This window comes from Ictalurus furcatus, chromosome 1 (genome assembly GCF_023375685.1).
Source record: "Ictalurus furcatus strain D&B chromosome 1, Billie_1.0, whole genome shotgun sequence".
Lineage (NCBI taxonomy): Eukaryota > Metazoa > Chordata > Actinopteri > Siluriformes > Ictaluridae > Ictalurus > Ictalurus furcatus.
In genome coordinates this window covers 2438653-2455559 of record NC_071255.1, presented here as the reverse complement: position 1 = coordinate 2455559, position 16907 = coordinate 2438653, and the positions used below count along the sequence as shown (strand labels likewise).

General features: G+C 39.9%; 1 protein-coding gene across 1 annotated transcript; it reads left to right on the top strand.

Annotated features, from left to right (window-relative positions):
* The first annotated feature begins 829 nt into the window (after nucleotides 1-829).
* On the top strand, nucleotides 830-16853 carry klhl14 (kelch-like family member 14). Its single transcript, XM_053653825.1, has 8 exons — nucleotides 830-1785; nucleotides 7257-7378; nucleotides 13896-13985; nucleotides 14083-14161; nucleotides 14260-14450; nucleotides 15147-15305; nucleotides 15832-15989; nucleotides 16479-16853. The coding sequence occupies exons 1-8, from the start codon at nucleotides 908-910 to the stop codon at nucleotides 16617-16619; spliced, it is 1818 nt and encodes a 605-aa protein (XP_053509800.1). The 5' UTR covers nucleotides 830-907; the 3' UTR covers nucleotides 16620-16853.
* The last annotated feature ends 54 nt before the right edge of the window (nucleotides 16854-16907 follow it).

The window sequence follows — 16907 nt, the reverse complement described above, 5'->3', positions numbered from 1 at the left end:
CGCGTAATAATAAAGAAAAAAGGAAAAAAAAAGGAAAGGAAATACGCGGCAATTGCGCATCGAGTCTATAGGACTTTAAGAAGAAGAAGGGGGGGAAAGAAGAAGAAGAAGAAGAAGGGATTTTTTTTTTTAAATAAAAAAAAAAGAAGAAAAGGACGAGAACAAAGACAAAGTGCTGTGAGCGATACATACAGCTTAAGGATCTGGGGATACTTTTGTTTTCTCCGCGTAAACTCAAGGTAAGTTTGGCTCGTCTCCGCGTCGGAACGCCGGATCCTAGAGATACTTACGCACGGCGGTGCGAGCGAGGTGGACGGACACACCGCGTTCAGGCTCAAGTTCACCAGCAAAAAAAAAACGTCGATTAGAGGGAGAACAGAAAGGGTGTTTATTTCCGTTTGCGAGTCGGTTTGGGGAACAGGGAGGGGGGGCTGTTGGGGAAAAGGCGCAGCCGCGGATTTGGATGATGGTCGCCGGATACTAATTGCTTTTGTATCAAGGCTTTCAGGATGCGCACATACAGTAGCTAGCTGGTGTAAATGTAAATGCCTGTGTAGGCTACGTGGTGTGTGTGAGTGTGTGTGTGTGTGAGCGAGAGTGAGAGAGAGAGAGAGAGAGAAAGTGTGTGCGAGGCAACGTGATCGGATAGCAAACCTTGAGTCTATACAGTGAGCATGCCTTGCCTTGGGTTTTGCGCTCCAATACGCAGCGTCTTTAATCTCGTTCGTGCAAAATAGGCTTTACCAAAGAGAGGAGGAGAAGGAAAAGAAAAAAAAACATAAATAAATAAAGCAGTGTTCTAGCTTTTTAGAGGTGACGGAAAGTCCAGGGATTGCGCTATTATTCAGAAGAAGATAAATGGCTCCGGCATTGTTTGCTTGTAGGAGGTGCGAGCGGCTCCCAAGTCATGTCCAGATCGGGCGACCGGACGTCTACGTTTGACCCGACACACAGCGACACGCTGCTGCACGGGCTCAACCTGCTGTGGAGGAAGCAGCTCTTCTGCGACGTGACCCTCACAGCTCAGGGACAGCAGTTCCACTGCCACAAAGCCGTGCTCGCGTCCTGCTCGCAGTACTTCAGGTCCCTGTTCTCTGCGTCACACGCGCTCAGCAATGAGCCGCTCGCTGGAAAGGATCAAAGCAGCGGCGGAACCCCGTCGTCGTCCCCGGATGAGAAGCTCCTGGCCAGCCCGCGCTCCATCAGCAACCTGGTGCTGCAGGGCTGCTCGTCCATCGGGCTGCGCTTGGTCCTCGAGTACCTGTACACGGCCAACGTCACACTCTCGCTGGACACGGTCGAGGAGGTGCTCTCGGTCAGCAAGATCCTCAACATCCCGCAGGTCACCAAGCTGAGCGTGCAGTTCCTGAACGACCAGATCTCCGTCCAGAACTACAAGCAGATCTGCAAGATCGCCGCGCTCCACGGCCTGGACGAGACCAAGAAGCTGGCCAACAAGTACCTCGTCGAGGACGTGCTGCTCCTCAACTTCGAGGAGATGTGCGCCATGCTGGACGCGCTGCCGCCGCCCGTCGAGTCCGAGCTCGCGCTGTTCCAGATGTCCGTCCTGTGGCTGGAGCACGACCGCGAGACCAGGATGCACTACGCGCCGGACTTGATGAAGCGCCTCCGCTTCGCCCTCATCCCGGCCCCCGAGCTCGTCGAGAGGGTGCAGTCCGTGGACTTCATGAGGAGCGACCCCGTGTGCCAGAAGCTCCTGCTTGATGCCATGAACTACCACCTGATGCCCTTCAGACAGCACTGCAGACAGACCACAGCCAGCAGGTACCTGCATGCTTCAATCATATACATCATAAAGATTGTGTTAACATACTGCCCCATAACATACTGCCCATATCGTACTGCTCCATAAAATACTACCCCATAACATACTGCCCCATAACATACTGCCCATATCATACTGCTCCATAAAATACTACCCCATAACATAATGCCCCATAACATACTGCCCATATCATACTGTTCCATAAAATACTACCCCATAACATACTGCCCCATAACATACTGCCCATATCATACTGTTCCATAAAATACTACCCCATAACATACTGCCCCATAACATACTGCCCATATCATACTGTTCCATAAAATACTACCCCATAACATACTGCCCCATAACATACTGCCCATATCGTACTGCTCCATAAAATACTGCCCCATAACATACTGCCCATAACATACTGCCCATATCGTACTGCTCCATAAAATACTGCCCCATAACATACTGCCCATAACATACTGCCCATATCGTACTGCTCCATAAAATACTGCCCCATAACATACTGCCCTATATCATACTGCTCCATAACATAATGCTCCATAACATACTGCCCATATCATACTGCTCCATGACATACTGCTCCATAACATACTGCTCCATAACATACTGCCCCATAACATACTGCCCCATAACATACTGCCTCATAACATACTGCCCCATAACATAATGCCCCATAACATACTGCCCCATAACATAATGCTCCATAACATAATGCCCCATATCATACTGCCCATATCATACTGCTCCATAACATACTGCTCCATAACATACTGCTCCATAACATACTGCCCCATAACATACTGCTCCATGACATACTGCTCCATGACATACTGCCCCATGACATACTGCCCCATAACATACTGCCCCATAACATACTGCCCCATAACATACTGCTCCATAACATACTGCCCCATAACATAATGCTCCATAACATACTGCCCCATAACATACTGCCCCATAACATACTGCTCCATAACATACTGCCCCATAACATACTGCCCCATAACATACTGCCCCATAACATAATGCCCCATAACATACTGCTCCATAACATACTGCTCCATAACATACTGCTCCATAAAATACTGCCCCATAACATACTGCCCTATATCATACTGCTCCATAACATAATGCTCCATAACATACTGCCCATATCATACTGCTCCATGACATACTGCTCCATAACATACTGCTCCATAACATACTGCCCCATAACATACTGCCCCATAACATACTGCCTCATAACATACTGCCCCATAACATAATGCCCCATAACATACTGCCCCATAACATACTGCCCCATAACATAATGCTCCATAACATACTGCTCCATAACATACTGCCCCATAACATACTGCTCCATAACATACTGCCCCATAACATACTGCTCCATAACATACTGCCCCATAACATACTGCCCCATAACATACTGCCCCATAACATAATGCCCCATAACATACTGCTCCATAACATACTGCTCCATAACATACTGCTCCATAAAATACTACCCCATAACATACTGCCCCATATCATACTGCCCCATATCATACTGCCCCATAACATACTGCCCCATAACATACTGCCCTATATCATACTGCCCTATATCATAGTGCGCTATATCATAGTGCTCCATAAAATACTACCCCATAACATACTGCCCTATATCATATTGCTCCATAACATACTGCCCTATATCATATTGCTCCATAAAATACTACCCCATAACATACTGCCCCATAACATACTGCCCCATAACATACTGCCCTATATCATACTGTTCCATAAAATACTGCCCATATCATACTACTCCATAACATACTGCCCCATAACATACTGCCCCATAACATAATGCTCCATAACATACTGCCCATATCATACTGCTCCATAACATACTGCTCCATAACATACTGCTCCATAACATACTGCCCCATAACATAATGCCCCATAACATACTGCCTCATAACATACTGCCCCATAACATACTGCCTCATAACATACTGCCCCATAACATAATGCCCCATAACATACTGCCCCATAACATAATGCTCCATAACATAATGCCCCATATCATACTGCCCCATAACATACTGCCCATATCATACTACTCCATAACATACTGCTCCATAACATACTGCTCCATAACATACTGCCCCATAACATACTGCTCCATGACATACTGCTCCATGACATACTGCCCCATGACATACTGCCCCATAACATACTGCCCCGTAACATACTGCCCCATAACATACTGCTCCATAACATACTGCCCCATAACATAATGCTCCATAACATACTGCCCCATAACATACTGCCCCATAACATACTGCTCCATAACATACTTCCCCATAACATACTGCTCCATAACATACTGCCCCATAACATACTGCCCCATAACATAATGCCCCATAACATACTGCTCCATAACATACTGCTCCATAAAATACTACCCCATAACATACTGCCCCATATCATACTGCCCCATATCATACTGCCCCATAACATACTGCCCCATAACATACTGCCCTATATCATACTGCCCTATATCATAGTGCGCTATATCATAGTGCTCCATAAAATACTACCCCATAACATACTGCCCTATATCATATTGCTCCATAACATACTGCCCTATATCATATTGCTCCATAAAATACTACCCCATAACATACTGCCCCATAACATACTGCCCCTTACCATACTGCCCCTTACCATACTGCCCCATAACATACTGCCCTATATCATAGTGCCCTATATCATAGTGCTCCATAAAATACTACCCCATAACATACTGCCCCATAACATACTGCCCCTTACCATACTGCCCCTTACCATACTGCCCCATAACATACTGCCCTATATCATAGTGCCCTATATCATAGTGCTCCATAAAATACTACCCCATAACATACTGCCCCATAACATGCTGCCCTATATCATACTGCCCCATAACATACTGCCCTATATCATAGTGCCTTATATCATAGTGCTCCATAAAATACTACCCCATAACATACTGCCCCATAACATACTGCCCATATCATACTACTCCATAACATACTGCCCCATAACATAATGCCCCATAACATAATGCCCCATATCATAGTGCTCCATAAAATACTACCCCATAACATACTGCCCTATATCATATTGCTCCATAACATACTGCCCTATATCATATTGCTCCATAAAATACTACCCCATAACATACTGCCCCATAACATACTGCTCCATAACATATTGCCCCATAACATACTGCCCCATAACATACTGCCCTATATCATACTGCCCCATAACATACTACCTCATAACCTACTGCCCATATAATACCGCACCATATCATACTGCCCCATAATATGCCACCCCATAAAATACTGCCCATACCATACTGCTCCATAACATACTATCTATCATATCTATCATCATCCACTCATTTTTATAACATAGTTTTGGTCTTGTTTACAATATTAAGGCAGCGTGTCATTTAACATTTGCTGATGGAGGTTTTTGTGATGTCATCACCGCACACTCACGACCAAGGAATAAATTCAGGAAGTCATCAGGAAATTCATTTTGCAGAAAAGCATTTAATCTACGTGACATTATGGTGCACTCGGAGTAACCATGGCTTTCTTCTGTCGATTGTGACGATCATTTGTTTGGACATCCGTAAACAAATTAACGAGGAATTTGCTATGAAGAAAAGCAGGAACATTCAGTCATCATCACATACTGTATGATACGGTAAACATCTATATAGCAATAATGTAAGCTATATATTATTATTATTATTATTATTATTACATATACACACACATACAGTATGTGATGAAGTGGAATTTCAGATTTCTTTTCAGGAATTTAAATTAGGCTCGATATTCAGAGTAATATTTTGTCTGTTTATTAGAACCTGTTTACTGACCTTTCCACTGACAGAACACATTAGGGTCTAAGTTAACTTTATTTATAGGCTGGCTTGTTTTGATTGGATTAAACCTGTACAATTCAAAATAGGCCAGTAATACACATAAGAACTCAATATTACATATAATAAGGTTGATCATCATTTCCAGCACTGTACAAAATACAGAAATATATGAAGTGGGGGATATAAACCCACACACAGAGCTCCTGGCTATGCTTCATGGACGTCACGGCTTCACCCTATATTTAATTTACAATGAAAAGAAAGCTTGTTTGCTGATTACGAGGGTTCGGTAAGACAGATGTGCTCTGCACGACGGAAACCTCATCGTTACGTCCTCGCCGGCGCATCACTCTGGAGCTCTGTTTTGGATCTGAAGTTCTAGCTCAGGCCGATTTCCTGTAACAGGACGGCCATGACAGGAAACCGTCATCGAATACACATTTAACTGAGGATATATCTATGTTCACCTCATACCTCGTACTACATATAGATATTTTGGGCTCATGTGGGACGTTTTGACTTAAAATCCTCACTGTTTTGCTGACGTGAAACGATATTTGAAAGGGATCGGAACGCTTAAGTGAGATCAGTGATCATATGGCAGGAACAAAATGCACGTTTAGGGGTCATTTTATGTAAAGGTTCTGCAATCTGTTATGTTTTACTTGTTTATCATTTCGCTAGCTAATCATGTTACGTTATGTTACACGTTCTGTTATTTATGTAGCGCTTTTCGAACATGCAGGGTCGCATTCAAAGTATATAATAAACCCCTCCCCCTCAGAAAAAACAAACAAACAACAACAACCACTCTGCAGATTCGCACTCTTTAATGTTTTACCAGCCTTTTCAAAACTAGCAATATCTAGCTAATTGCCACAATAGTATACCACTATTGTAAATTTGTTTATTTATTTGTTTGTTTTATTTTATTTTATTTGCTCGATTTATCTGGTGCCTTTCTAACAAACACCTAAGGTTGCTCTACTGCTTTAGTTGAAAATAAATAAATGAATACATTTTACAAAGGAAAAGAAGAAGAATATTGTGTGACGAAAAAAAAAAAATTCAGATTTTTCGCTGAGATGTGAAAAATGCAGTAGAAGTGCAGTCCTGGTGAGATTCTTATTCTGAATACATTACTACATACACTGTACGTTGAGTATATTGCATTAATACTCTATATTACACATGCAGAATTCAAATTTCCAGTAGCGTCACGAGACACACTATGGTAAGGCTTTTTTTTAAGTGTACAAAAGTAATTTTTGTTCATATAATGTTCAAAACCATGCCATTATGATATAGTAAAAGCTAAGAATTTATAGTTTTTTTTGTAGACTTTTTGGGTATATACAGTATATACAGCTATCAAGTGTTTAAAATATCTAGTTATGGTAACGAAAGAGAAATACATTTATTATAAGTCATACGGTAGGCAAAAAACATTTCATATCCCGTACCTATTCGTTCTCAAACCCGATTTGTTTTTCTGTCTCCGTGTGCGTCCGCCTTCTGATCCCACAGAATCCGTTCCAACAAAAGGATGCTGCTGCTGGTTGGAGGTCTGCCTCCAGGACCTGACCGCCTCCCCAGTAATCTAGTTCAGTACTACGACGATGAAAAGAAGACATGGAAGATCCTAACAAGTGAGTGCCCTAATCTCCATCCTGGAAACGTTTCTTTTTCCTTTCCAGAACGATCCTGACGTCTCACCCCCAGACTCGTCCCGCGATAAAATAGAAAGTTCGAACTCCTTAGATGCTTGAGGTAATGATGTATCACTATCGCTTTTAATGCACCTTATTAATCAGAGCATGACTCGTCTTCACACCATTGTGGAGCTCTGGCGTCCCTTCTTTTTTTTTCCCCCCCTTCTTCTTCTTTTTTTCTTTTGCAACAGTCTGTTAGCAAGACTAATTTTAATTTGAAGATTTTTTGAGGATTTATCAGCAGATGATCACACACACACACACACACCCACACAGATTTCGTTTTGGTGAAGAGATGACAATGAAACAATTTATCACAGAGTAAAATGTTCTTGTGTGATGGATGGTGAATATAACGTGATCATGTGGCACATTATAGTCACGCTTAATGTTCCTCGTTTATTCCTCTTACACCTCAGCAAGTTGCCAACGATTACAATTTTTTATTTGTTAAAGAAAGACATGTCATATTTTTTTCAATTTAGTCACAATTAATGTTATGGAATGGTCGCTAAACAAGTTAGTTCCTGTTCTCGCTTATGTTATAGGAGCTATAAACACTCGTGACCTCAACAGCCTCTTGCCTAGAAACCAGAGCGCGTAAAATCATCTGTCGTGAAGATGTCGGAAAATGTCCCGACTGCTCCGAAGCACTCACACTGGAGACTCCTTCCATAAATGTTCCATAAATAAAAACATCTCCGTGTAAACAGAAATGTCACCATATCAACAAATACAAATCTGACAGGTTTCTATCGGCGTGTTCGTTTTAATACTGTACGTTATTTTGTTGTTTCTATAGTAACAGCTCATACGTAGGGACTTGTATGGTGGGCGCAAATAAATAAGAAAAGTGTAAGAAATATATCCAATTAAAATATGTAGAATTGGTGATAATTGTTGTGAAGTTTTCTGTAAAGAAGATGTTTATTTAACATTGATGGAAAGAGTCTCCAGTGTCAGCGCTTTGTAAAAGTCAGATGTCAAGCTGTGACATTAAGTTTTCCATCACTGGAACATTCAATGTAAATAAGGCAACGTGACGTTCATTTATAGCGAGGCAAAATTCAAATTGTTGCTTAATTGCTGCAATGTAAAAGGAATAAAACACTTGAGGATGTGCCTTTTATTGGAAAATAAACGTCACTGTGGTAACAGTAACCCCAATTAGCCGTTGATGATTATTTTCCTATAACAGCACGCCCTTAAGTGTTTTAATCCTAACATAGACACCATTTTGTGTAATGTACTTTTCATCGCCTCAGGGCAGATAAACATATAAAAGGACATTTCTCTGAGTAATGACAAATACACATCTGTATATCTATACCCATTAAAAACAGCTTTGCCCATAGGAACCATGGGGGTTATTGCCAGTTTACTCAGACATTCAATATAGAATTAGCTATACGAGTATAACATATACAGGGTCAAAGAGTTAGAGGATAATTTGTTTTTTCAATGAGCTTTGAGTGTCAGATGGCCTATGGGTGTTCAAAATGTCCCAATCGCAAAAACCATCCTTAACATATTATCATGTGGTTAAAGCGGCGGTGTGTGCATTGAGGATCTGGAGACCTCTCTGGTAGAAATATGTCACGATTGGTCAGAAGGTGTTGATTAATTTTCTATAAGAGCAGCTCAGTAGTGCTCGTTCTAATACGTTATCATTTCTATAGTAACAGCTCGTACACAGAACTCGAATAGCAGACGCGTCACAGAAACGGGTTTAAAAAGGTTTTCTATACGTTTTCTGTAACGTTTGCGGAAGGAGTCTCCAGTGTCAGAGCTTTGTAACAGTCAGTAAGTTTTCGGACATCTTCAGGACAGAGGAGTTTACACTTTGCGGTTTCTCATTAACCTGACAAGTTGCGTTTTCTTGTTTTATTTTTTGGTTTTGTTTGTATTGTTAACTTCAAAAAATAATAAAGAGAGAGGCTGGTGAGTTAGAAGTTATATAAGGGCTAGCGAGTCAGAACTAGCAAACTAGCTAGCTAAAATACAAAACAATGAACAAAAAGTAGTGATCAGATACACTGGAGTGTAGGGCCAGCCAAAGACCTGCAGTTAGTGAGCTAGACTGCTAATATTAGTTAGCTAGCTAAAAACATTGTGAGGAAAGTGAACAGACATAAAACAAACATTGGTAGCAAGCTAGCTTCCTTAAAATCATGTGAAGAAAGTGAACAGACACCAAACAATCATTTTAGCGAGCTAGCTGCGTTAAAACCATGTGAAGATAGTGAACAGACACAAAACAAACATTGTTTGCAAGCTAGCTTCCTTATAATCATGTGAGGAATGTGAACAGACAAAAACCAAACATTTTAACAAACTAGCTGCCTTAAAATCATGTGAGGAAAGTGAACAGACACAAAACAAGCATTGTTAGGAAACTAGCTGCTTTAAAATCATGTGAGGAAAGTGAACAGACACAAAACAAGCATTGTTAGGAAACTAGCTGCTTTAAAATCATGTGAGGAAAGTGAACAGACACAAAACAAGCATTGTTAGCAAACTAGCTGCTTTAAAATCATGTGAGGAAAGTGAACAGACACAAAACAAGCATTGTTAGCAAACTAGCTGCTTTAAAATCATGTGAGGAAAGTGAACAGACACAAAACAAGCATTGTTAGCAAACTAGCTGCTTTAAAATCATGTGAGGAAAGTGAACAGACACAAAACAAGCATTGTTAGCAAACTAGCTGCTTTAAAATCATGTGAGGAAAGTGAACAGACACAAAACAAACATATTTTAGCGAGCTAGCTGCTTTAAAATCCTGTGAGGAAAGTGAACAGACACAAAACAAACATTTTTTAGCGAGCTAGCTGCTTTAAAATCATGTGAGGAAAGTGAACAGACACAAAACAAACATATTTTAGCGAGCTAGCTGCTTTAAAATCATGTGAGGAAAGTGAACAGGCACAAAACAAACATTATTAGCGAGCTAGCTGCTTTAAAATCATGTGAGGAAAGTGAACAGACACAAAACAAACATTTTTAGTGAATTAGCTGTGTTAAAAACATTTGAAGAAAGTACACACAGACCAATCAAAGATTTTTTAGTGAGTTAGCTGCCTTAAAATCATGTGAGGAAAGTGAACAGGCGCCAAACAAACATTGTTAGCGAGCTAGCTGCCTTAAAAACATAGTAAAGAATAAAAACACATGAAGAAAATGAGCACGCTTTGTTCTCCTTTTTTATTTAGGCCAAGGCACGCTCGTTTTTTTTTTGTCACCACTGTATTACGATGTATATAATTTCTGTGAAGACAGGTGACACTTTGAGTAAATATTATTGTATTTTTCTCTCTCTACAGACTCAATAATTCTACTTTCTAAACAAAACAAACAAACAAAAAAAAAACGTACTACAGATTTAACATTTACTCCTGACTAATCCATTTAATCCATCACCTAAAAGAGAGAACATACTTTATGCTTTTAAAAATCTCTGCTGTTTCGTGATGGACATGACTGTATCTGTGACTTATCTTCCTTGTACACAAAGGAGTGAGTGCCATCTAGTGTACTCAAAATGCTATCTACCCCAGCAGGAGCCGAGCAAGTCCTCTTTGTCAGGGTACAGTTAATGATTAATTAGTTAACAACTGGTGGATACGATGAGTTTAATATATTGATTTTGAAGGTCGCAAATAAGTCGGTCTGTAAACATAATATTATATTGCAAGCTAAATTTAGCTTAAAAGACCGGTGTATAAATGAAGCGTCTGTCTTAAAGGTGCATTGATCAAGATTGAAGCTCTGGCGGTTAAGTAGGTGAAGTACAACAGTTGAAGTATAGACTCCGCCTCCCATTTCTACCCATGTACACAAAGCCACGCCCCCAGCATCAGCAAAGCCACCAGAGTTCATGTAGATGTGTGATGGTGTTCACATTTTATCCACTAGACCTGAGGTGTCAAACACAAACACAAACACATGGCCCGGGAACTGGGACCAGTCTGATAGAGGTTGTAATCCGCCCCATGAAATAAATTTATTATCCGTATTCTAAAATAAAAGTCGCGTAATTGAATTGACAGATTAAAAAAGTGCCAGTCACTGGCGTAAAATAGAGCAATAAACTCAGGAGCATGAACTCAGCTACTGACAAAATGTGTTAATGATACAGCATTCTTCATTAGCAAGCAAAAAATTTGACGCGGTTTTCCAAAACAACAACTTCTTTTTTTTTTTAATTGTAAACAATAAAACAAGGAGTCCTTGTAAACACGGAATCAATACAAAATAGCCCTATAATACTGAATTGGAGGGAAATCCAGTATTATGGGCTATTTTGTATTGATTCCTTGACACAAAATTTGGTAAAGTTTAACAGTATATATATTGTTGATGTGTTATTGGTCAGTAAACTGATATTTTTGGTCTGGCCCACTTGACATTGGACTAAGGTTAAGCCTGTTACGTAAAAGTGCTACCAGTCTTTATTCTAATGTACTAATGTTTTGTTTTGGGTTTTTTTTTTTGGGTGAAGGGATTTAAGGGTACGTCTGTGAAAAGACCCGTGTAAACACAAACAAGCATTCCAGCCCAGACCACAGTTTTCCATAATACACTTATGTTGATGCCATGGCTTAAGTAATTATTTTTGATCATTTTATACATTTTTTAATTATTTTTTTTGTACTAGTAAGAAATGACTATTACACCTTGAATTGTATTGATTTTTTATGATTTATCCAAGTTGTTCCCTTATTTTGGTTGTGTATACAGTAACATAAAGTATAATTAAATGTATATATAACTATAACTAACAATTTGACGTTAGATAGGTAATATGAAGACATCATGGAGTAACATATTGCAAACGTGACATATTGCAGATGGGAAATTTGTAGTTCTACTACACAGGAGTGAGTCTATCTATAAGCTTCTGTGCACAAATAAAAATCAACACAGCGGTGACACATTTACAAGTGAATCTAATTTCATCCAGAAATTCCTATAGATCACACTGAGAAGAAAAGTATATTCACTAATGCTCTGTAAAAAAAAAAAGAAAAAAAAAGTTATTTTTTAAATATATTTTGATATTGTGGTATTGACCGGTGAAGTCACTTTGAAAGTACAAATCTCCTACTGAAAATTATAGACTGAATGAAATTAGATAATCAGATGTTGTGTATTTGCTAATTATATGCGGAAAAAAAACTCAACCCCATTACTCATTTACTCAAAAAAAAAATGTGTTTGTGTCCTAGTTATTGAATAGTACACTTTTTTTCTTAGATACAATGTTGAAAGTGTTCAAATATTGAAAAGTTTCATTTTTACGAGGTGCAAGAGCCAGTCGTGGACTCACCCTCCATATTTTCTCCTGTTTCCTTGCATGATCTTTTTATTAGCTGCCTCATCCTCTGCTCCTGCAGTCACCTCCGTCAGATAAAGCCGTATTAGCTTGTCAAGCTGTAACTCCGACGTGTCACTCGCAAGAACTTTGTGGACTTGGTCAATGAAAGAAGTGCGATTCAAGGCTGTCTAATTTGCCAGCGACGGCGATCCATCAGGAAGCGGAGACGTGACAGTAGAGATGAATGATAGAGATAGACAGGTGGCTCTTAACGTACGACTGATTTACGCAGCAGTGGCACGGGCCAGAGATTTATTGAGTGAACACGATCGTGCTCATTATGACTGCCACCTCGAGACCATTTCTCTCTGTTCCGAAAGGGGGGTCATTTTGGACGGAGGCGGATCAACAAAATGTACATTTAAAGACAGATTAATGTCGTAATTTTGTTTTCAAATACGCTGATAGAACATCTGTGCTTTAGCTGTAGCTTTTTGCGATTTTTAAGTCCGTGCTACAGAGATACAGAAATATCGGGAATGAGCTCCCATAACATGTAAACCCACACGGATTGTTATTCTTTTTGCGGTATGTTTTATTGTAAATATGTAAGGAATAAAACAGTCCGTGTTGCACTGGTAGAAGAAAGTAATCAACAAAGGGAAGCAGAGTTACTGTTACCACAGCAAAGTCACCTCCTGAAGTGTTTTATTCCTCTTATACCACAGCAAATTGCCAACGAAACACATCTTACCTTTTATCTGTTTATAGATACATTTAATGTTGCGGATTATTCATGATACAAGTTAGTTCCTGTTATTCCTTATGTTATAGTAGCTATAAACAATCATTTTCTATCTTTTGAAATGACCGAAGTGTAAAGTTACCTTTCCAAAACGCTCAGACCGGAGACTCCTTCCATAAACGCTACATAAACATCTCCTAGCAGTGATTACACTGTAAGTTTTTTTCTCGGTTAAACAACAACACGTACAAGCCCTTGTGTTGGCGGTTACTATAGAAATATTAGAAGAAGCACATTAATATACACATGTCAGCGCTGCTGTTATTTGACCAATCGGAACTGAGAATTCAACAGCGCTGTTCTTAATCGTTCTTCGTATGGCTTTGTTTTGCAGTAATGCCTTACAACAGCGCTCATCACTGTGTAGTAGAAGTGGAGAACTTTCTTCTGCTACTAGGTGGAGAGGACCAGTGGAACCCGAATGGTAAAATATCGACTGTAGAAATGAATTATTGTTCAACTAGTACAACCGTCTTTAAACAAACATCAGGGTGTGTAAATGAATTCTGGTTCCTTTGCAGGCAAACACAGCACTAATTTTGTAAGCCGATACGACCCGAGATTCAACAGCTGGATCCAGCTGCCTCCGATGCAGGAGAGGTACGGTTTACAAAGTAAAACCGTCAGCAACAGTTTCTTTCTCTTTTTTTTACTGACTACTATACAGACATGACCCGTCTGAATGATCTGTTCTTCAGGAGGGCGAGTTTCTTTGCGTGCTGTCTCGATAAACACCTTTACGTCATTGGAGGAAGAAATGAGACAGGCTATCTGTCCAGCGTAGAGGCGTACAACCTGGAGACTAACGAATGGAACTACGTTTCGTCTCTTCCCCAACCTCTTGCAGCCCACGCCGGTGCCGTCCATAACGGGAAAATCTACATCTCAGGTGAGTCGGTCTTTAGCCGAGTCGGAATTCCTTCAAAATCTTCCTTGTACACGTTTAAGGCAGGTAGAATCTGAAAGAAATTTCCGATTTGTGGATAAATTGCGTCTGACGACATTCACAATAGAAAATATCAAAAATCAACAGATGAAGAAGTGTTTATTTCACTGTTTTTGCTTTTATCCACTCATGATCACTGGATTATCAGAAACTTAGCAACTTTGAAGGAGGCTTTAAGCTCCTCCTACATCACAATCATTTTCATGTCATATATCCCTGAAAAACGTGATTTCTGATTTATTTGTTATGATATACATAGGGAATATCACAGCACGTATAGATATACTCTGTGTGTGTGTGTGTGTGTGTGTGTGTGTGTGTGAGAGAGAGAGAGAGAGTGGGCGGAGCTTAAAGCCTTTATATAGTATAAGCTATGAACGAAAACACACATTTTTCAACATTTTCACATTTTTTTTCTATATTCAGAATCAAAAATCTCTAAATGACCTACATTGTCTTTTTTTCCTATGTAGGCCTGTTTCAGTTCATGAATGCACATACCACAGTTCCGTTATTGCATGTTGTTGCCATATGGCAACAATTACATTTTACCTTTCCACAGAATACCCAAAATATATAAACTTGTTTTAATGACAAAAAATGTTATGTGTGTGTGTGTGTATGACATATGATATACAGGTGGAGTCCATAATGGCGAGTATGTGTCCTGGCTGTACTGCTATGACCCGGTGATGGATGTGTGGGCCAGGAAACAGGACATGAACACTAAACGCGCTATACACGCACTCGCAGTCATGAACGATCGCCTGTACGCTATTGGTGGAAATCACTTAAAAGGTAAAATCTAAATATGAAGCCTCTTGCATGGTACAAAACAATGTCCTGATTGATGATCCATGTCATACCTAACTTCCCTATGTAACAAAAATTCTAAATAAATTTAGGGAAAGTGGGTCTTCAGGATGTTCTGTTACAGGAAAATAATCAAGGACTGGGTAGTTTTTATAACATCACATCTTGAAGTGTTTTATTCGCATTGTCCCACAGCAACTTGCCAACACTTTATTTATTTATTTATTTATTAAGAAACAACACATAATAATTCTCATCCATTTATAGTAGAATTGGAATGTTTAACGTTGTCGAACATCCCAGAAACAAGTTAGTTCTATGATCTTCAAATATATATATATATATATATATATATACTTTGTTATTTGACTTTTATGTTATGTTACTTTTTAAACGGTGAGACTTTGTCTTGCTGGTTTTAATAAACAGCCAAAAAAAAAGTGTTTTCCATCCTGTGCAGCGATTGATTCTACATCTACAAGATGATAACCATCTCTGTCTTTTCTTGTAGGATTCTCTCATCTGGATGTGATGTTGGTGGAATGCTATGACCCTAAAGGAGATCAGTGGAACATCCTGCAGACGCCCATACTGGAGGGCCGCAGCGGTCCCGGCTGTGCCGTGCTGGACGACAGCATTTACCTGGTCGGAGGCTACAGCTGGAGCATGGTAACTGCAACCGACATCTGGCAAGATGTTAGCGGAAGTACACACGAGGTTGTATCGCAGCACTGTTAAATTCTCCATTCTGATTGGCCTGGAGGTGTTGATTAATTCTTTATAACGGCAGCTCTGACACCAGTGCGGCTTAATACGCTCATTCATAAGGACATGTACGTGTGCTCCGGTGAGGGAACGATTATACAGTATATAGCTGCTATAACGTAAGTGATAACTTGCTTTGTAACTATAAATGGATAAAAACGAACATGTGCACTTCAGTTAATTAAAAAAAACTGTAACGGTTGGGAAATCTCTTCGGTATGAGAGGAATAAAACCCAAGATGTGTTGTTATTGGAAAATAATCGACCTGCTGTTGACTGTTGTCCTTTAACAGGATGCGTTCAGGTGATTTATTCCTGTCTCAGTGCTGTAAAGCTGTTACAAATCTGACTTTTTTTCATATTCATTTTTGCTTAAACATGTCTCTGTTTCAGGGAGCCTACAAGTCGTCCACCATCTGCTACAGCCCGGAGAAAGGAACATGGACCGAACTAGAAGGCGAAGTAGCAGAACCTTTAGCCGGACCAGCGTGTGCCACCGTCATACTCCCAGCTTGCCTGCCGTTTAACAAATAACAGATAATTATGTGAGAAAAAAAAAAAAGCCCTTAGGATGGACAGAAAGGCCAAAACGATGCAGACTGATCGCATAGGAGGTGTATAAATTATTTTTTTACACGTCTGACGAGAGCACTTTCTTTCCTTCTTTCCTTCTTTCTTTCTTTAATACTTTTCAAAAGAAATACAATTCGTTTGTATGTGTGTTGACATTCAAACCTTTGATCACCTTTCCTTGTTTTGTTCTTCTTTTTTTTTTGGCTTAACTCGATATCGCACGCATAACCGATATAGCTTCCATTTGTA